The sequence below is a fragment of the Chiloscyllium plagiosum genome, unplaced genomic scaffold, assembly GCF_037043375.1.
Source record: "Chiloscyllium plagiosum isolate Xiang-an unplaced genomic scaffold, Cpla_swu_hap1 HiC_scaffold_26, whole genome shotgun sequence".
Classification (NCBI taxonomy): Eukaryota; Metazoa; Chordata; class Chondrichthyes; order Orectolobiformes; family Hemiscylliidae; genus Chiloscyllium; species Chiloscyllium plagiosum.
The window spans coordinates 1,950,157-1,972,322 of record NW_028270164.1 but is presented as its reverse complement, the minus strand read 5'-3'; the positions used below and the strand labels follow the sequence as shown (position 1 = coordinate 1,972,322).

General features: G+C 44.6%; 1 protein-coding gene across 8 annotated transcripts in view; it reads right to left on the bottom strand.

Moving 5' to 3' along the window:
• foxp4 (forkhead box P4) overlaps positions 1 to 22,166 on the bottom strand; it is a 396,512-nt gene that overhangs the window by 69,936 nt on the left and 304,410 nt on the right. For all 8 annotated transcript variants that reach the window (XM_087973402.1, XM_087973403.1, XM_043716312.2 and 5 more), the window contains one exon: positions 21,654 to 21,758. In XM_087973402.1, coding sequence (XP_087829528.1) covers positions 21,654 to 21,758 — 105 coding nt within the window. The remainder of the gene's footprint in view (positions 1 to 21,653; positions 21,759 to 22,166) is intronic.

The following is a 22,166-nucleotide window of genomic DNA, read 5'->3' as shown; positions in this document are numbered from 1 at the left end:
ACAGGGGTTAACCAGTCACAGTAACAATGAAATGAACCATGTCTTCAGCTCCAGAGATGGCTGGATGTACTGGCAGATTGTATCTCCCTCTGAGAACGTTCAGCTGCCGTTCAGAACTCATATGCACACATGTAGCCAAATGTCGAAGTTAGCGGAGCAAAATCGCATCTCCTCGAACTCAAAAATACCCTGCAGACCTCTGCACCCTTCAATTTCAGTCTTTTGTTGTTCCTGATTTTCATCGTCTTTCCACTGTCATTTTCTCAGCAAATTCTCCATCCGTTTATCTCTCGTCTTTTGAAATGCTCCTGTAAACTTACTTCCTTGACCAAACCCGCCATTAAACCTCCCAATAGATTTTTGTTATTTGGTGTAATTTGTTTTGTTTGATGATATTCCTATAAAATGTTTGCACTGTTTAACTGTGAGAGTTACCAAATAACAGCTAAAAGTCGAAGAACTAGGAGCAGGAGTAGACCACCTGGCCCCTTGAGTCTGCTCCATCATTCAATACGATCATGGCTGATCTTTTCACGGACTCAGGTCCACTTATCCACTTGCTCACCATTATCTTTAATTCCTTATCAATTCAAAAGTCTACCTACCTTTGCCTTAAGAATATTCAACAAGGTAGCATCAACTGCTTCACTAGGATGCACTGTACTCAGATTTCAAAGAAGGTTTTGATAAAGGGCTACTTCAAAGGTTAATGAGGAAATTAAAAGCTCAGGGTGTAGGGATGACATATTAGCACATAGAGAAGATTGGTTGGCATTGTAGAAGTGCTGAAAATGTGTTGCTGGAAAAGCGCAGCAGGTCAGGCAGCATCCAGGGAGCAGGAGAATCGACGTTTCGGGCATAAGCCCTTCTTCAGGAATGTAGAAAATGGCATTGGAGAAAACAGAGGGTAGGCAACGGCAAACTGAGGAACAAATATGTTGGGAGATCTCAGATATCTGTAAGAATGTTAGGGTAATAAGAGAAGGGGATTGTAACTTACCAAACATAGACTGGAACTGCCATAGTGTTAATGGCTTGGATGGGAAGGAATTTGTTAAATGTGTTCAAGAAAATATTCTTTGTCAATATGTACTCGAGAAGGAAAAAAACTTGATCTTTTCTTGGCCAACAAGTCAGGGCAAGTGACTGAAATGGTAGTCGGAGAGCATTTTGGGGTCGGTGATCATAATTCTGTTAATTTTAAAATATCTATAGAAAAGGATATGTGTGGTATAACAGTTAAAGTTCTAAATTGGAGTAAGGCCAATTTTGCTAACTTTGATGGTATGAGACAGGAGCTTTCAAAAGTTGATTGAGGTGGACTGTTTATAGGTAAAGGGACGACTGGCAAATGGGAGGTTTTCAAATGTGAGCTATCAAGACTTCAGAGACAATATGTTCCTGTTAGAGTTAAGGACAAGGCTGATAATAGCTGGGAATATTGGATACATAAAGATATTGAAGCTCTGATCCAGAATAAAAAGGGGGCATATGTCCAATATAGACAAATGGGATCATCTGAATCTCCTGAAGAGGAAAAGGGGAGTGAGGGCATTCCTAATAGGGAAATCAGGAGGGCAAAAAGGGAGTATGAGATTGCCTTGCCAGATAAGGTTAAGAATAATCCAAAATGATTCCAAAGGTGCGTAAAGGGCAAGAAGAGGGACTACAGCAAGAATAGGGCCCCTTGGAGATTAATGAGGTCATCCATGTGTGAAACTGCAGGAGATGGGAGAGATACTAAACAATTATTTGGCACCAGTACTTACTGTGAGAAAGATATGGACAAGCAAGGGAACTGGTGAAAATAAAAATTGAAAACAGTCCATACTACAGAATAGGAAGATCTTAAAAAGCATAAAGGTAGATAAACCTCCAGGACCTGATCAGGTGTACCCCAGGATATTGTGGAAAGACAGGGAAGAAATTGTGGGACACCGAACAGAGATATTTGTATCATGGATAGTCATGGGTGAGGTGCCAAAAAGCTGGTATGTGACTGAGAAGGTGGATGAGGGCAGAGCAATAGACATTGCCTACATGGGAATTTGATTAAAATCAAACAACACCAGGTTATAGTCCAAGAGGTTTACTTGGAAGTACAAGATTTCGGAGCGCTGCTTCTTCATCAAGTAACTAGTGGGGCAGGATCATAGGACACGGAATTTATAGTAAAAGATCAAAGTGTCATGCACCTGATGTAATGTATTGAACAAACCTAGATTGCTGTTAAGTCTTTAATCACTGAGACTGGAATGCAGGTTTCAACTGATTAATATGTAAATCACAGAACTTCTTTCAAGTCATAGTCCCAAGACAAGTTAAAAAAATGTGACTTCTCAGCTCAGACAATGCATTTAACATGTGAGGTTAGAATCTGTAACCCGATCTTGAGTCAGACTGGTTCTACTTCCAAAGTAGGAATTTATAAAATGTCACATGGACTGACCGCTGACAGATTGTGTGCTTTTTGAACAAAAGAGGATGTATCTGCAAATACAAATCTGCAAATGCAAATGAACCCCATAGACTAATATGTGTGCGTGCATGTGTGAGTTTGTGAGGGAGAGAGAGAGAGCTTGTGTTTGTGTGAATGTGTTTGTGTGGTAGAGAGGGAGAGAGTGTGTGAGTGTGGGTGTGAGTGTGTGTGTGTATGTGTGTGCTTGACGGTGTGTGTGCATGAGTGTGACAGAGTATATGCCTGTCAGTGTGAGTGTGGGGGTGGGCATCTGAGAGAGAGCTTGTGTATGAGATAGGGTCTATATAAGTGTGATTGTGTGATCATGTGTAAGAGTGCATGCATATGTGTGTGTATATGTACTTGTGTGTGAGTGTATAGTGTAGTGGGGTCACCTATACAGTGACATGAACCCAAGATCCTGGTTGATGCTGTCCTCATGGGTACTGAATTTTAGTAAGGCCTTTGACAAGGTTTGGCATGGCAGACTAATTAGTAAAGTTAGGTCACTTTAGGGTGAACTTGCCAATTGGATACCAAATTGGCTTGACAGTAGGAGTCATAGAGTAATGGTGGAAGTTTGCTTTTCAGAGAGGAGGCCTGTGACCAGCGATGTTCCACAGGGATCGGTTCTGGATCCTGTTTTGTTTGTCATTCATATAATGACTTGGATGAGAATATAGGAGGCATGGTTAGTACGTTTGTGAATAACATTAAATTGGAGGCATAGTAGGCAGTGAAGAAGGTTTTCTAAGATTCAAAAGGGACCTTGATCAAATGGGTCAATGGGCTGAAAAATGGCAGATGGAATTCAATCTGGATAAATTGCATTTTGGTACAACAAACAAGAGTAGGGCTTAAACAATTAGTGGATTAGTGGTGCTGGAAGAGCACAGCAGTTCAGGCAGCATCCAAGGAGCTTCGAAATCGACGTTTCGGGCAAAAGCCCTTCATCAGGAATAAAGGCAGTGAGCCTGAAGCGTGGAGAGATAAGCTAGAGGAGGGTGGAGGTGGGGAGAAAATAGTATAGAGTACAATGGGTGAGTGGGGGAGGAGATGAAGGTGATAGGTCAGGGAGGAGAGGGTGGAGTGGATAGGTGGAAAAGGAGATAGGCAGGTAGGACAAGTCCGGACAAGTCATGGGGACAGTGCTGAGCTGGAAGTTTGGAACTAGGGTGAGGTGGGGGAAGGGGAAATGAGGAAACTGTTGAAGTCCACATTGATGCCCTGGGGTTAAAGTATTCCGAGGCGGAAGATGAGGCGTTCTTCCTCTAGGCGTCTGATGGTGAGGGAGCGGCGGTGAAGGAGGCCCAGGACCTCCATGTCCTCGGCAGAGTGGGAGGGGGAGTTGAAATGTTGGGCTACGGGGCGGTTTGGTTGATTGGTGGGGGTGTCCCGGAGATGTTCCCTAAAGCGCTCTGCTAGGAGGTGCCCAGTCTCCCCAATGTAGAGGAGACCACATTGGGAGCAACGGATACAATAAATGATATTAGTGGATGTGCAGGTAAAACTTTGATGGATGTGGAAGGCTCCTTGAGGGCCTTGGATAGAGGTGAGGGAGGAGGTGTGGGCGCAGGTTTTACAGTTCCTGCGGTGGCAGGGGAAAGTGCCAGGATGGGAGGGTGGGTTGTAGGGGGGTGTGGACCTGACCAGGTAGTCACGGAGGGAACGGTCTTTGCGGAAGGTGGAAAGGGGTGGGAAGGGAAATATATCCCTGGTGGTGGGGTCTGTTTGGAGGTGGCGGAAATGTCGGCAGATGATTTGGTTTATGCAATGGTTGGTAGGGTGGAAGGTGAGCACCAGGGGCGTTCTGTCCTTGTTACGGTTGGAGGGGTGGGGTCTGAGGGCGGAGGTGCGGGATGTGGACGAGTTGCGTTGGAGGGCATCTTTAACCACATGGGAAGGGAAATTACGGTCTCTAAAGAAGGAGGCCATCTGGTGTGTTCTGTGGTGGAACTGGTCATCCTGGGAGCAGATCCGGCGGAGGCGGAGGAATTGGGAATACGGGATGGCATTTTTGCAAGAGGTAGGGTGGGAAGAGGTGTAATCCAGGTAGCTGTGGGAGTCAGTGGGTTTGTAAAAAATGTCAGTGTCAAGTCGGTCATCAATAATGGAGATGGAGAGGTCCAGGAAGGGGAGGGAGGTGTCAGAGATGGAACAACCTTCGCATCAACCAAATCATCCGCCGACATTTCCGCCACCTCCAAACAGACCCCACCACCAGGGATATATTTCCCTCCCCACCCCTTTCCGCCTTCCGCAAAGACCGTTCCCTCCGTGACTACCTGGTCAGGTCCACGCCCCCCTACAACCCACCCTCCCATCCTGGCACTTTCCCCTGTCACCGCAGGAACTGTAAAACCTGCAACCACATCTCCTCCCTCACCAAGGCCCTAAATGAGCCTTCCACATCCATCAAAGTTTTACTTGCACATCCACTAATATCATTTATTGTATCCGTTGCTCCCGATGCGGTCTCCTCCACATGGGGAGACTGGGCGCCTCCTAGCAGAGCGCTTTAGGGAACATCTCCAGGATACCCGCACCAATCAACCACACCGCCCGTGGCCAAACATTTCAACTCCCCCTCCCACTCTACCGAGGACATGGAGGTCCTGGGCCTCCTTCACCGCCGCTCCCTCACCACCAGACCCCTGGAGGAAGAACGCCTCATCTTCCGCCTCGGAACACTTCAACCCCAGGGCATCAATGTGGACTTCAACAGTTTCCTCATTTCCCCTTCCCCCACCTCACCCTAGTTCCAAACTTCCAGCTCAGCACTGTCCCCATGACTTGTCCGGACTTGTCCTACCTGCCTATCTCCTTTTCCACCTATCCACTCCACCCTCTTCTCCCTGACCTATTACCTTCATCCCCTCCCCCACTCACCTATTGTACTCTATGCTACTTTCTCCCCACCTCCACCCTCCTCTAGCTTATCTCTCCACGCTTCAGGCTCACTGCCTTTATTCCTGATGAAGGGCTTTTGCCCGAAACGTCGATTTCGCTGCTCCTTGGATGCTGCCTGAACTGCTGTGCTCTTCCAACACCACTAATCCAGAATCTGGTTTCCAGCATCTGCAGTCTTTGTTTTTACCTCTTAAACAATTAATGGTAGAGCTTTGGGTAGTGTTGTTGAACAGAGGAACCTAGGGGTGCAGGTACATAATCCTTTGAAGTTTGCATCATTTATAGTCAGCTTGGTTAAAAAGGCATTTGGCATGCCTCTCTTCATTGCTCAGACCCATGAGCACAGGAATTGGGACGCCATGTTGAGGTTGTACAGGACATTGGTGAGGCCTTTTCTGGAATACTGTGTCCAGTTCTCGTCGCCCAGTCTTAGGAAGGATATTATCCTAGAGATGGTTCAGAAGAGATTTACCAGGATGTTGCTGGGTATGGAAGGTTTGAGTTATAAAGAAAGGCTGGATAGGCTGGAACTTTTTTTCACTGGAGTGAAAGAGGTTCAGAGGCAAACTCACAGAAGTCTATAGAATAATGAGGGGTATAAATAGGGTTAATGGCAGTTGTCTTTTCCCTAGGGTGTGGGATTTCAAGACTAGGGGGCACATTTTTCGAGTGAGAGGAGAGATGTTTTAAAAAGATGTAACAGGCAAATATTTTACACAGAGGGTGATTCATGTGTGAAATGAACTTCCTGAGGAAATGGTGGATGTGGGTACAGTTACAATGTTTAAAAGACATTTGGATAGATACATGATTAGGAAAGGTTTGGAGAGATTTGGGCCAGGAGCAGGCAGGTGGGTCAAGTTCAGTTTGGGATTATGTTCAGCACGGACTGGTTGGACCGAAGGGTCTGTTTCCATGCCGTATAATTCTGTCACTTTAATTGGATCATTTTCTGGTTGGTACAAGGAATAATGAGTGGTGTGCCACAGGGGTCAGTGCTGGGACATCAACATATTACAAGTTAGAGCAATGATTTAGATGGAGAGATGGAGGGTGTGTTTGCTAAATTTGCTGGTGACTCAATGTTAGGAGTGAAAGTAAGTCATGAAGAGAACGGAGGAGTTTACTAATAGCTATTGGCTTGACAGTAGGAGACATAGAGTAATGGTGGAGAGTTGCTTTTCGGACTGGAGGCCTGTGACCAGCGATGTTTCACAGGGATCAATTCTGGATTCTGTTTTGTTTGTGCCACAAGGATCTGTTTTGGGGCCACTGCTGTTTGTCATTTTTATAAATGACTTAGACGCAGGCATAGGCGGATGGATTAGTAAATTTGCAGACGACACTAAAGTCGGTGGAGTGGTGGACAGTGTGGAAGAATGTTACAGGTTGCAGGGGGACTTGGATAAACTGCAGAATTGGGCTGAGGGGTGGCAAATGGAGTTCAATGCAGCTAAATGTGAGGTGATGCACTTTGGGAAGAATAACAGGAAGGCAGAGTACTGGGTCAATGGAAAGATTCTTGGAAGTGTGAATGTGCAGAGAGATCTTGGAATCCATGTACATAGATCCCTGAAAGTTGCCACCCAGGTGGATAGTGCTGTTAAGAAGGCATTCAGTGTGTTAGGTTTCATTGATAGAGGGATTGAGTTCCGGAGCCACAATATCATGCTGCAACTATACAAAACGCTGGTGCAACCACACTTGGAATATTGTGTACAGTTCTGGTCCCCAGATTTCAGGAATGATGTGGAAGCATTGGAAAATGTGCAGAAGAGACTTACCAGGATGTTGCCTGGTCTGGAGGGAAGGTCTTATGAGGAAAGGCTGAGAGACTTGAACCTGTTCTCATTGGCAAGAAGAGGCTAAGAGGGGATTTGATGGAGACATACAAGATGATCAGGGGATTAGACAGGGTAGACAGTGAAAGTCTTTTTCGTAGGATGATGATGTCAGCTTGTACATAACTACAAATTGAGGGGTGATAGATTTAAGACAGATGTCATAGGCAAGTTCTTTACACAGAGAGTGGTAAGGGTGTGGAATGCCCTACCTGCTAATGTAGTCAACTCAGCCACATTAGGGAGATTTAAACAATCCTTAGATAAGCACATGGATGATTTTGAGATAGTGTCGGGGGACGAGCAGAGAATAGTTCACAGGTCAGTGCAACATCGAGGGCCGAAGGGCCTGTTCTGTGCTGTATTGTTCTATGTTCTAAAATGTCAGTGGGCAACTGTCTGGCAAATGGAGTACAATGTGGGAAAATATGAAAATAGGAAGAATAAAAAAGAAACATATTCTCTAAAACATTGAGAGATTGCAGAGGGGTCTGGGTGTCCAGTCTATGAATTGAAGAAAACTAGTGCACAAGTACAGCAAATTATGAGCAAATTACTTATAGAATGTTGTGTTTATTGCGGTGAGAATTGAATACAAAGCAGGGAGGTTATGCTTCAGTTGAATAAGGCAGTGGTGTAACCATGTCTGAAATATTGTGTACAATACTGGTCTCTATGTTCAAGGAAGCTGTTCAGAGACGTTTTACCAGACTAATCCCTGGAATGGGGGAGGTGTCTTATGAGGGAAGGTCAGATAGGCTGGGCTTGTATCTACTGGAACTGAGAAGAGTAAGCGGTGACTTGATTGAAACACAGAAGATCCTGAGGGGTCTTGCCAGGATGGATACGGAGAGGATATCTCCCTTTCTGGGAGAATCTCAAACTAGGGGCAATGTATAAAAATTGAAGATGGTTCATTTAAGACAAAGATGAGGAGTTTTGTTTCTTACAGAAGGTTCATGAATCTTTGGACCTCTCTTCCTGAAAAGCTGGTGGCGACTGAGCTCAAATATAAGTTGTTGTTGTAGCTCAAGCACTTTCTTATTGATGTAACTCAAACACTTCCTTATTGACAGGGAACAAAAAGCACATGAAGCAATAACCATCAGAATCAGGAGGAGGAGTCAGCCTTTCATCTCCTCGAGCTTGCTCCACCATCCAATAAGACCATTGGCTGAGCTGATTGTGATCTCATTTCCATTTTCCTGCCTAAACCACCATAACCTTTGACTCTCTCTTTGGTCAAGAATCTGTTGAGCTCTGTCTTAAGAGCAGCTCAGATGTGTGCTGCTTGCTTCACATTACATGGCATTGGTGACAGGAAGCCAGGTATAACAGCCACTGCACAAATGCAGGATTATCTTTGTGCCAGGCAGACTCCGTTGGTTTTCTATGGATCACTCTTTTTGAGGCCTCTGCCGACTCCATGTGGATATCCCTTCAAGGTGCAGACAGCTTTCTTTCCCATATCTAATGGATATGGCTCTGCTTGACATCCCTTGGGGGAAGGCAGTGAGGAGACAGCTCAGGATAACACTGCACAGCTCAGGACAAGAGCACAGGCCAACAGACAACTTTGAAGATTAGCTCCTGCTAAAGATCCCAGATGAGTGACAATGAACACCTTCAGTGCTGTCCACAGGACAAACAGCGATTGGTGACTCTCATAGAAGAATCCATACTGTGTGGAGATAGGCCCTTCGGCCCTTCAAGTCCGCACCAAGCCTCCAAAGAGTATCCCACCCAAACACATTCCCTAGAACTCTACATCTGCCCCTAACCTATACATCCCTGAACATTATGGGCAACTTAGCATGGCCAATTCACTTGACATGCACATCTTTGGATTGTGGGAAGAAACCCATGCAGACACAGAGAAAATATGCAAACTCCATAGAGACAGCTGCCCTTGGCTGGAATTGAACCCGGGTGCCTGGCACTGTGAGGCAGCAGTGCTAACCACTGAGCCACCATACCTTTTGGACAAATTAGGAAATGCAATTAAAAAAATCATTGAGAACTGGGAGCGGTAAGAGAATCTAACTGGAAGGATTTTTCAGGGGCCAAAATGGGCCAGTTGGTCTCTTTCTGTGCTATATGATTTAATTCTAAAAGTTGGAAGAGATGTAAGCTGGCTGTCAATTCCTTATCACACAAAGTTATAATCACCAAATCTTTCTGGTCTCTCCTTTTCCCTAGTTCATCAATAAAACGATGGTCAGTGACCCTCTGCCCTCCTACTTTGTGCTAAAATTGAGACTTGTCATCCAATCCTAACTCATTCCATCGGAACATCTCAGCAATACATCTCCACTTCTTTTATTCTTCCTTTCCTCAGTAGTAAACAATGTTTTAAACACTGGGCATTCAGATGACAAGCCAATATTTTTTTCCTTAAATCCAGCTTCCTACCTGATAGTCTTTTTAATCCTGGTGATGCCCTGTAGTTTAGCCCTGGCTGAATTAACTACAGTCTTTCAGATAAACAACCAAGACACTAATGCCTGCAATAAATCAGGCAGACAGGAAGTGATGCGTCAGGTAACTGTGGAGAAATCTCTTTATGGTAGATTCCAGCCACATCTCGCTAATGTCATTCTGATGCCCAGAATCACAGAATTGCTTTGGTACAGAAGGAGGCCATTTGGCCCATTGTGTCTGAACCAGCTCTTCAACAGAACATCATTCTCCTGTGCCAATCTCCTGCGTTTTGCCCTTACAAAGTATTTCTGTCAAAATAATCAGCCAATTCCCTTTTGAATGCCTCAATTGAAACTTCCTCCACCATTTTCCCAAGCAGACTTTAATGGCTCTCCATGTCTTCTTCACATCATCCTTGCTTTGTTTGCACATCACTGTAAATTTATGCCCTCTCATTCTTGTTTCTTTTATGAGAGGGAACAGCTTTTCCCCATCTACTCTGTCCAGCCCGTCCATGCTTTTAAAAACCTCTATCAAATTTCCTGTCTGCCTCTTCTGTCGAAGGAGAACAGCCCCAACTTTTTTGATCTATCCTCATCACTGACATTTATTACCACTGTACTAAACTGTTTTGGCACTCTCTCCAATACACTCACATCTTTCCTATAATGTGGTACACTGTTCTCCAGCTGAGGTCTAACAAGCGTCTTGTACATGTTCAACATCACCTCTTTACCCTTGTGCCCCATCCCTATTAATACTGTGTGCTTTATTTACTGCTCTCCCCATCTATCTTATTGTATTCAACAATCTGTGTATTTATGCACCCAGGTCCCTCTGATCCTGCACATCCTTTAGAATTATACCCCTGTTTTGTACTGTCTTTCAATGCTTTTCTGATCAAACTGACATGAACAAATTCTGTAAAATGGTCAGTGTCTTTGTTGCAGTTTTGTGGCTGTATCCCTGTCACTTGAATGCCCCCATCCCAACTCTCTGCACCAGGTCTCACCACACTGCCTCAAAACATTCACCTGGGACTGCATCAAGGGTGAAGCCTTAAATCAGGGCACAAACTATTTGGGAAGCTCCTGCACAGTATCCTGTCAACTTTGAAACTTACAGCTGCCAACCAGCTCAAAGTGTCAGGGACTTTCAGTGAAAAAAAGTTTAATCTTCCCGGAACTCCTGAGAAGAAAATCTGGGAAAACTAAACACAGGTAAGTTAAATCACAATGTGGCAATGGGAGGAAGAGTCAAGAAAGTACCAGGAGTCAAGGATTATCCAAATTCTTACCTCTCAGTTTCCAAATATTTGTGGTAGGTAGGGCACCTTGATGTGAGGGAGGACCAGTTGATAAAGCAGAATTGGGGTGAGGAGGTGGGGATGGGCTGCTGAAGGTCATGTGATAAACCTCCAGATGGTGACCCCCGTGGTGATCAGCTCTTTGTTGGATTGGGAAAATTCCAATGTAAATATCAGTCACATACAATTAGCTGTACATCTGCATCACTGAGTGAGTAGCAAGGCATTGTGGACACAGAGTTTGTTTTCTACTCATTCACAGGATGAGGGCATCACTGGCCAGGCAACATTTATTGCACATCCCTAGTTGCCCAGAGGGCAGTTAAGAATCAACTACATTGTTGGAGATCAGACCGGGTAAGGCTGGCAGATTTCCACCACTACAGAGTATTAGTGAACCAGATGGGTATTTTCGCAAACAATAGACAACAATTTCATGATCATCATTGGACTCGTAATTCCAGATTTCTATTTATTGAATTCAAATTGAAACTCAAAATGCTGAGATGGGATTTGAATCCCAGTCCCCAGAACATTACCATGTTGCTGGATTAATAGCTCAGTGATAAAACCATTTAGCCAGCAACACTGCCTGGGAACACAACAGGGCAAGGAAATGGCTCCCCATCACCTTCTGCGGGACATTAAAGTCTGTCCTGACCAGCGATGCTCAAATCCCGAGGACAAATAAAATAAATTCAATCCAAAATCCTGGGTAACCAGATCTGAAATACCAGATTTGTTCAATGCAAAGTCATTGGACTTCATTGATTAAAGGAAAAGCTGGCAGTTATATGGTGAGGTTGAAATAGGAAACCATCTCAAGGTACTTCCCAGGAGTAATTTTCAATAAAGATCTGACTTTGGGTCACATGGGGTGATTTTAGGACAGTGATTGGAAATATCATTGAGGAGATAGGTGAGAAGGAATATCACAGAGGAATCGGCAGAGATCTTCAAGGAGATTCAGGTCCAGGGAGATGGAGGTCAGGACTAATACATTCCTCTGTTTCATTCTGATTCTGTCAAATCAGAATCATCTTCCCTTGTAATCTCTTGAAATGCAAATGGCTCAACCATCTCCCTGGACCTGAATCTCCTTGAAGATCTCTGCCGATTCCTCTGTGATATTCCTTCTCACCTATCTCCTCAATGATATTTCCAATCACTGTCCTAAAATCACCCCATGTGACCCAAAGTCAGATCTTTATTGAAAATTACTCCTGGGAAGTACCTTGAGATGGTTTCCTATTTGTTTAGTGTTCCTATTTTTGTGGAACATTTAACATGAAATCCTGCTCTGAATATAATCTCATTTGGCAGACAGTGTCAGTGGGAGTTAATACTGTTCCTTCCAGTAAGACATGTAAAGATGTAAATACAGTTTCCAGCAAGTATTCCATTAGATCACACAGAAATCATCACCAGGAACTCCAGCAACTGATGAATCAGACACTGGGTACAGACAATCTGCAAAGAACATTCTTATTGCGTTTAGCAACACAGTAGAATCTGTCTGGTAAATCTGACTGGCTCAGCTTCATGTGATTGGGAAACAGAGATTGTCATAAGATACATCCACTCAGTGCCACATGAATCATGCAGCTGCTGGGCTGACCCTAGAGCTTAGATAATGATGGTGGGAGCTCCATCACAGCCACAACATTAAACATTGCTCGGGTAGCACAGTAGCTCAGTGGTTAACACTGCTACCAGGTTTGATTTCACCCTTGGGTGACTGTGTGGAGTTTGCACATTCTCCGCATGTCTGCATGTGTTTCCTCCCACAGTGCAAAGGTGGATTGTTCATGGGAAATGCAGGGTTACAGGGATGGGGTGGGTCTTGGTGGGAAGGTCAGTGTGGGTGCAATGCCCTGCTTCCATGTAGAAATGTTATGATAATGTCCTCAAACCATTACAAGCCAATATTGGAACTAAGCCGGAGAAACAATAGGTGTGACTTTCCCTGTTTAAAAAAAGGATGAATGTCAGTGAAGAACACACAGTCTATTGTGCACCAATCAGCTCACGGAGAGCGTGGTTTGGGCACACTCCTCAACATTTCGCAGACCTTTCCATTGGCTCGCCAGAAACTGTGAGCAATGAGACGCTTGGAGACAGTGAGGACAGTAGATGTCAGAAATGGGAGCCAATTGGTGAGAAGCTGGAAGAGCACAACAGGTCAGATAGCATCCGAAGAGCAGGAAAGTCAACGCTTCAGGACAAAGGGTTTTGGGCTGAAAAATATCAACTGCCTTACTCCTCGGATACTGTCTGATGTGCTGTGCTCTTCCAGCCTCTCAGCAATGAGATGCTGGTAGTCTCAGGTTCCAAAGAAGCAGCCAATCAAGGTCTACACCTGGGTATTCAGCATTGAGAAGTATTTTGGTGGGGGGGGGTCAAGGGAGAGGGGGGTCAGAGAGTCAGATTCAAGGATGGGATACACCTGTTAAAGGACACTCCTTTCCCTACATCTATATGTCTAACTGAGGCAATTGGAGCCAGCCCTCCTTCCTTATCCAGCCCTCTGTGGATTCCCAGACAGGAAACTAAACACCTCTCCTGACAGGAATTGGGGAAACGGCAAGTCAAGGCCCTTAAGCTCCCGTTAATTGACGACTTAGGGGCCTAACGGTGAATCAAGAAGATCATTCATAGACCTCCTTGCCCTCAAACTATTTAGTGAGCTAGCGAGAAGGGGTTGGTGTCACATCAGGGACAACTTGCCTCATTATTTCCACCTCCAGAGAGGGGAAGTTTGACTCAATATTCCAGTGAGTGGTGCTTTACTGAATGTACAGGTTCCTGAGTGAGATGATGGGGTAGTTAATGTTGGTTCACTCAGTTGAAAATCAGAGATATTTCTTTCAGTTAATAATGAGCTGGATTTTCTGAAGTTTGCATTCATTAGAGAGAGAGGGACCTTGTTGATAGTGAGAACATCATGGACCAGATTAATAGACTTGAATGGATTGATATTAAGAAAGTGGATGTGTTGGAAATTCTGGGAAGCAAGAATGTAGATAAGTCCCCAGGGTCAGACCAGATCTATCCAAGGTTACTACGGGAAGCGAGGAATGAGATTGCTGCACCTCTGGTGATGATCCTTGCATCCTTACCCTCCACAGGAGCAGTACCAGATGATCTGAGGGTGGCAAATGTTGTTCCTTTGTTCAAGAAAGGGAATTGGGAAATTCCTGGGAATTACAGACCAGTCAGTCGTACATCTATGGTAAGCAAGGTGCTGGAAAGGATTCTGAGAAATAGGACTTACGACTATTTGGAAAGACATTGTTTGATTAAAGATAGTCAGCATGGCTTTGTGAGAGGCAGGTCATGCCGCACAAGCCTTATTGAGCTCTTTGAGGATGTGATGAGACAAGTCGATGAAGGTCAAGCAGTGGATGTGGTGTATATGGATTTCAGTAAGGCATTTGATAAGGTTCCCCATGGTAGGCTCATTCAGACAGTTAGGCGGTATGGGATACAGGGACATTTGGCTGTCTGGATACAGAATTGGCTGGCTGAAAGAAGACAGCGAGTGGTAGTGGATGGAAAGTATTCTGCCTGGAGGTCAGTGACCAGTGTGTCCCGCAGGGATCTGTTTTTGGGCCTCTTTTCTATGTATTTTTTATTAATGACTTGGATGAAGAAGTGGAAGGGTGGGTTAGTAAGTTTGCCAATGACACAAAGGTCAGTGGTGTTGTAGATAGTGTCGAGGGCTGTTACACGCTACAACAAGACATAGACAGGAGGCAGAGCTAGGCTAAGAAGTGGCTGATGGAGTTCAACCTGGATAAATGTGAAGTGATTCATTTTGGAAAGTCGAACCTGAATGCTGAGTACAGGGTTAAAGACAGGATTCTTGGCAGTGTGGAGGGACAGAGGGATCTTGGGGTCCACGTACATAGATCCCTTAAGGTTGTCACCAAAGTAGCTAGGGTTGTTAAGAAGGTGTATGGTGTTTTGCCTTTCATTAACAAGGGAATTGAATTTAAGAGCCGCAAGGTTTTGCTGCAGCTCTATAAAACCCTGGTTAGACCACACTTGGAATATTGTGTCCAGTTCTGGTTGCCTCAGTATAGGAAGGATTTAGATGATTTAGAGAGGATGCAGAGGAGATATACCAGGATGCTGCCTGGATTGGAGGGCTTCTCTTATGAAGAGAGGTTGAGTGAGCTCGCGTTTTTCACACTGGAGAGAAGGAGGAAGAGAGGTGACTTGATAGAGGTGTACAAGGTAATGAGAGGCAGAGATAGAGTCAATAGCCAGAGACTTTTCCCCAGGGCAGAAATGGCTGTCATGAGGGGTCATAATTTTAAGGTGATTGGAGGAAGGTTTAGGGGAAATGTCAGAGGTAGGTTCTTTACACAGAGAGTGGTGGGTGCGTGGAATGCACTGCCAGCAATGGTGGTAGAGTCAGAGACATTAGGGACATTTAAGCGACTGCTAGACAAGTGCATGGACAACAGTAAGTTGAGGGGTGTGTAGGTTAGATTGATCTTAGATTACGATAAATGCTCGGCATAATATTGTGGGCCAAAGGGCCTGGACTATGCTGTACTGTGCTGTACTATTCTGTGTTCTGTGTTCTACGTTCTATCTCAGGCAGTAGAAAACTAACCATTGTCATTATGTGTAACTACCAAGATTAGAGAATGTAAACAAGATAACAGTTAGTGGACAGGACAGCTCTGCAGGAATTCCTCAGGGTAGTGTCCTAGGCCCAACCACCTTTCGCTGCTTCATCAATGACTTTCCCTCCATCATAATGTCTGAAGTGGGAATGTTCACTAATGATTGCACAATGTTCAGCACTGTTTGTGACTCTTCAGATACTGTAGCAGCCCATGTTCAAAATACAAGAAGACGTGCACAATATTCAGGCTTGGGTGAATAGATGGCAAGTAACCCTTGTGCCACCCAAGTACCACGCAATGACAATCTCCAATAAGACTGAATCTAACAATCGCCACTTCTCATTCAATGGAATCATCATCATCACTACATTTCCCACCATTAACATCCTAAACATTACCATTAACTAGAAACTAAACTGAACTGGTCATACAAATACACTGGATACAAGAGCAGGTCAAATTCTAGGAATTATGCAGTGAGTAGTTCACCACTTCACTCAACAGACCCTGTCCATCCATCAGGCACAAGTCAGGAGTATGATGGAATACTCTCCACTTGCCTGGATGGGTACAGCTCCAACAACACTCAAGAAGCTTGACACCAGTCAAGACAAAGCAGACAACTTAATTGGTGTCCACAAGCATCCACTCCCTCCATTACTGATGCTTAGTCGCAGCAATGTGTACTATTGACAAGATACTCTGCCTCACAGGGCCAGAGACCCGGGTTCAATTCCAGCCTCAGGCAACTGTCTGTGTGGAGTTTGCACATTCTCCCCGTGTCTGCGTGGGTTTCCTCTGGGTGCTCCGGTTTCCTCCCACAGTCCAAAAATGTGCAGGTCAGGTGAATTGGCCATGCTAAATTGCCGGTAGTGTTAGGTGAAGGGGTAAATATAGGGGAATGGGTCTGGGTGGGTTGTGTTTCGGCAGGTCGGTGTGGACTTGTTGGGCCGAAGGGTCTGTTTCCACACTGTAAGTAATCTAAATTCAACAAAGATCCTCAGACAGCATCTTCCAAACCCATGACTACTTCTATCTAGAAGGACAGGGGAGCAGATACATGAGAACACCACCATCTGCAAGTTTCCCTCCAAGTCACTCACCATCCTGACTTGGAATTATATCGCCATTCCTTTAGTGTTGCTAGGTCAATATCCTGAAATTCCCTCCCCTAGGGCACTGGACTGCAGTGGACTGCAGTGGCTCAAGAAGGTAGCTCACCCCCACCTTCTCAAGAGGGCAACTAGGGACAAGTAACAAATGCTGGCCTTGCCAGCAATGCCCATATCCCACAGATGATTTTAAAAGAAGTGTGGATCTGGATGAATGTATGTATACGGGTGAGTGTGTGGGTGTTTGTGTACTGTGCCTGAGTGTGTCCGAGTGTGTGTGAGTGAGTGGTTGTAAGTGTGTATGAGGGTAAGGGTGTGGTTGTGAATGTGAGTGTGTGTACACGGGCAGGAATGTATGAGAGTGTGTATGTTTCTTTACCCTCACTTCCCCCTTGTTCTATTCCTGTCTGAAACGGTCTACACTATATTTATACCTTGAAAAAAAGATCCATGTTTGTAATATGAACTTGCCTGCACAAACACTGCCTGATTCTGGGTTTCTGGCATGTTGCCATTTTTGATTTGGCATTTCACTAGCTTTATTTTTTACAAAGTGAGATTTATAACATTCTTGGAAAATATTCTAGCAATTTCTTTGATGACACAGGTCCTGAATGTTCCACCTCATGTACAGAGTACCTGTTCCTTTGGAGAATAATCTTGGCAGATGAAGAGTTAACTGATGGAGCACCAGAATAGGAACTATTTTGAAATCCTAACCCTTTTTGGAGACAGAGTGAGATCCCATAAATCAGTTACTACTCGAGGCGTCTATGGGCAAGAATCTAGATTGCAGTTAAGTGTTGTATCTAATTATTGTCTCCCTTGGTACCTGTGTCCCCATTACCACTCCCCTGTGTCTATCTAAATCACTTCACTAATGAGGTCAGTACCTGAGAGCGTTTACGGTTAGAGGTACTGTTAACAGATTGACTATTTGTACATCTCACCTAATTGGCTGAGTAAACTTCTACAATTATGCGCTAGGCCATAAAACATTGACTGAACAATAACAGAAGATACACAATGACTGACACATCACCAAGACAGAGAATATTTCAAATACTGTGTGACTGCTGTGTTTCGTTCCAAAGGGACAGCTTCAACTACGTATTTATAACCTTAAAGTAAAGATTAAAGGCACAATATTAAATCATTAAAGTAAATACTTTCATTGGAAATATAATTGCTTCAGAAATACAGCAGAATCAGGCCATTCAGCCCATCTACTCTGTGCAGGTGGCTGTGCTTCACATGAGCCTTTTCCAGCCACTTTCTATTTCACCTGATAAACTATTGCCCATGTTCATACATCACAATGTTTGAACTAAAGCTGTAATGAGGTCAGGAGTGGCCCTGGTGGAACCCAAACTGGGTGTCACTGAGCAGGTTATTGCTGAGCAGGTGCTGCTTGATAGTCCTGTTGCTGACACCGTCCATCACTTTACTGATGATCAAGAGTAGACTGATGGGGCGGTAATTGGCTGGGTTGGATTGTCCTGCTTTTTAAGTACAGGAGATACCAGGGCAATTCTCCACATTGTCGGGTAGATGCCAGTGTTGTAACTTTACAGGGAAGGTTTGGCTTGGGGAGCGGCAAGTTCTGGAGCACAAACTTCAGTACTGTTGCTGCAATGTTGCCAGGGCCTGTAGCCTTTGCAGTGTCCAGTGTTTCCAATCATTTCTCAAGTGAATTACTTGGAGTGATATCTGTGATGCTGGGAACCACGAGAGGAGGTTTAGATGGATCATCCACTCAGCATGTCTAGCTGAAGATTTCTGCGAAAGCTATAGGCTTATCTTTTACACTGATGTGCTGGGCTCTTCGATCATTCAGGATGGGAATATTGTGGAACCTCCTCCTCCAGTGATATGTTTAATCATCCACCACCATTCACAACTAGATGTGGCAGGACTGCAGAGCTTAGATCTTATCCATTGGTTGTGGGATCACTTTGATCAGTCTATCACTTGCTTCTTAAGCTGTTTGCCATGCGAGTAGTCCTGTTTTGTAGTTTCACCAGGTTGACACATCATGTTCAGGTACGCCTAGTGCTGCCCTTCTACACACTCCATTGAACTAAGGTCGATCCCCTGGCTTGATGGTAATGGTTGAGTGAGAGATATGCCGGGCCACGAGGTTACAGATTGAGCTGGAATACAATTCTGCTGTTGTTGATGACCCACAGTGCCTCATGGATGTCCAGTCTTGAGTTGCTAAATCTGTCCCATTTAGCATGGTGATAGTGCTACACAACACGATGGAGGTTATTCTCAATGTGAAGACAGTGCTTTGTCTCCACAAAGGCTCTTACTGATTTTGCCATGGACAGATGCATCTGCAGCTCGCAGATTGGTGAGGACGAGGTCAGGTATGTTTTTCCCTCTTGTTGGTTCCTTCACCACCAGTCTAGCAGCTATGTCCTTTAGGACCCGACCAGCTCAGTCAGTAGTGATGCTGCTGAGTCACTCTTGGTGGTGAATATTGAAGTGCCCCACCCAGAGTACATGTTGTGTCCTTGTCACCCTCAGTGCTTCCTGGAGGAGTACTGATTCATCAGCTGAAGGAGGACGGTACATAGTAACCAGTAAGAGGTTTCCTTGCCCATGTTTAACCTGAAGCCATGAGACTTCATTGGGTGCACAGCCAATGTTGAGGACTCCCATAACAAATTCCTCCCGACTGTATCCCACTGAGCCATACCTCTGCTGGGTCTGTCCTGCCGGTGGGACAGACATATCCAGGGATGGTGGTGGTGGTGTCTGGGACATTGCCTGTAAGGTATGATTCTGTGAGTATGACTGTATCAGGCTGTTGCTTGATTAGTGTGTGAGAGAGGTCTCCCAGTGTTGGCACTAGCCCCCAGGTGTTAGTGAGGAGAACATTGCAGGGTGGACAGGGCTGTTTCTGCCGTTGTCATTCCGGTGCCTGGGTCACTGCCAGGTGATCCATTTGGTTTCATTCTTTGAGACTTTGTAGCGATTGGTATAACTGAATGGCTTGCTCGGCCATTTCAGAGGGCAATTGAGTGCCAACCACATTGCTGTGGGTCTGGAGTCACATGGAGGCCAGACCAGGTGAGCATGGCAGATTTCCTTCTCTGAAGGACATGAGTGAACCAGATGGGTTTTTTCCAACAATCAACAATTCAGTAATTTACGTTAGTTTCTTAATTCTAGATTTTTTTAAGTGAATTCAAATTCCACCTCCTGTCATGGTGGCATTCAAACTCAGGTGCCCAGAACATTAGCTGAGTTTTTAGTTTAATATACTAATGATAATACCACTCAGTCATCACCCTCCCCAGTGAATTTATTTAGTTTTTCTTTAAATCCATCTTTACTGTTCACCTCAGCTACCCCTTGACATTGTAAGCTTTGTGTCTTCTCTCTGGTGAAGAGCTTTCCCCCATGTTCCTGGTTAGATTTATCAGTGATTGCCTTCTCCTTACAGCCTGGGTTTTTGGTCTCCTCCACAAGGGGAAACATTCTCCCTCTCTCTAACAAATTCCTCAATAACCTGAAGGTGTTTTTATTGTGAGCTCCTTTCAAAAGGAAGAAACAGGACCCCTTTCTTTTAAAACAATATCCATGTTGGACAGAGCATTAAGCTGTCATTCCAATGAAGGGACGGGAAGGTTAGATAATTCCATTGTGAAGACTTTTTTGAAGAGGTAGCTGCTGTTTCCACACTGCATTGGGTCATTCTGATCTATTCATATTCCACATTTCACACGGAGTGAGCTAGCTTAAAGACTCACAACTTGGACAAGACCTGATCACAGAACCTGTGGCTGTAACTAGGAGTTGCAAGCTATCAATCTACTCTCAGCTCATTGTATTCCATGAGTTCCAAACAGGAACAAACAGCTACTCTCTCCACGACTGACACTCAGTAGCAGCAGTGTGTACTACCGACAAGATGCACTGCAGAAATTCACCAAAGATCCTTAGACAGCACCTTCCAAACCCACAACTACTTCCATCTAGAAGGACAAGGGCAGCAGATACATGGGAACGCCACCCTCTGCAGGTTCCCCTCCAAGCCATTCACCATCCTGACTTGCAAATATATCACTGTTCCTTCGCTGTCTCTGGGTCACAATCCTGAGATTCCCTCCCTAAGGGCATTGTGGGTCTATCTACAGCACATGGACTGCAGCAGTTCACCCCCACCTTCTCAAGGGGCAACTAGGGATGAAGAATACTGTTGCTTCCTTGCTGAGAATTAACAAAGAAATCCAGAACTATTATTAGATCTGTCTGCAAAGCAATTCAATGAAAGCTCTCAATCATTCAACCCATTGTTATTAATGTTCAAAATCAAAATATTTTCCTGTGGCTAAAAGGATTGATTTATGAGGATGGATTTAGCTCGTACAGCCTTGAGTTTAGAAGATCAAAGAATGATCTAATTGAGATATTTGCACTATTTAAAGGATTTGATAAGGTGCATGGACAGAAACTATTTCCTGTGGTTGGGAAAATCAACAAAAAGCAGATAACTGCTCAGGGTTAGGCTCTCACTGGTGGGTGAATGAACAATGTATGAAACTTCAACATGGAGTTCCTAAAGGCAGTAAGTGAGGAGGGGGACAATACAGGATCAATACCTTTGTGCCCAATTCAAGAATTGAACTGGGAATCAGATCAGGCTTGGGTCCCTGGGGCAGGATGATGAAGCAAATTCTGACATTTGTGTCAGGAAAGTGAAACGTGAAGCAAGCCTTTACATTTAGTTCAGAAGTTTGGACATTTCTGAATCATCTACTCCAGAATCCTAAACTGAACAGGTACAATCCAAAGCAGGGAATAAGGAAGAATTACAGTGACAGGATTCAAAATGAGTCTGTTTGAGGGAAGAGTCCCACCAAGCTCAAAACGAGTCCTTTATTAACATAATTTATTGCATCCTCTACAAACCTCCTTCACACAATTAATCTTTCCCCCTTCCCAAATACTCACTTTAGAAACTGCCCCACATCATCACACAGAGCTTCACAACCTGGCCATTTACATTCTCCATGTCCAAACAGAGGGTGGACACCTGTGGCTTCTTCATGGGACAAGCTGGAAAAGAATAGACCAGAGGTGAGGAGGTGAATCAATGGCACATGAACAACAGGGAAATCATGAAGAGGGAAAGTTCACAACACACTGTCAGAAAAGGCCACAGAATGAAAGAGTGCACTTTGGCTACAGAGTGTCTGATCTGTTTTTAGCCATGGGTTGCCTGTCTCCATGTTTAGTGAGGTTAGTACTCTTGGTGAGCTCAGCGTGGCCAGCTGATTGAACAGGGACAATCTTACACTTGAAAATTGAAATCCACATTCTCAGTGTTAATATGATAAAATCTGAACTAATTTTAAAAAAAACATTCATCCATGGGATATGGGCATTGCTGGCTAGACCAGTATTCATTGCCCATCCCTAACTACCCAGAAGGCAGTTAAAAGTCAACCACCTTGCTGTCACATG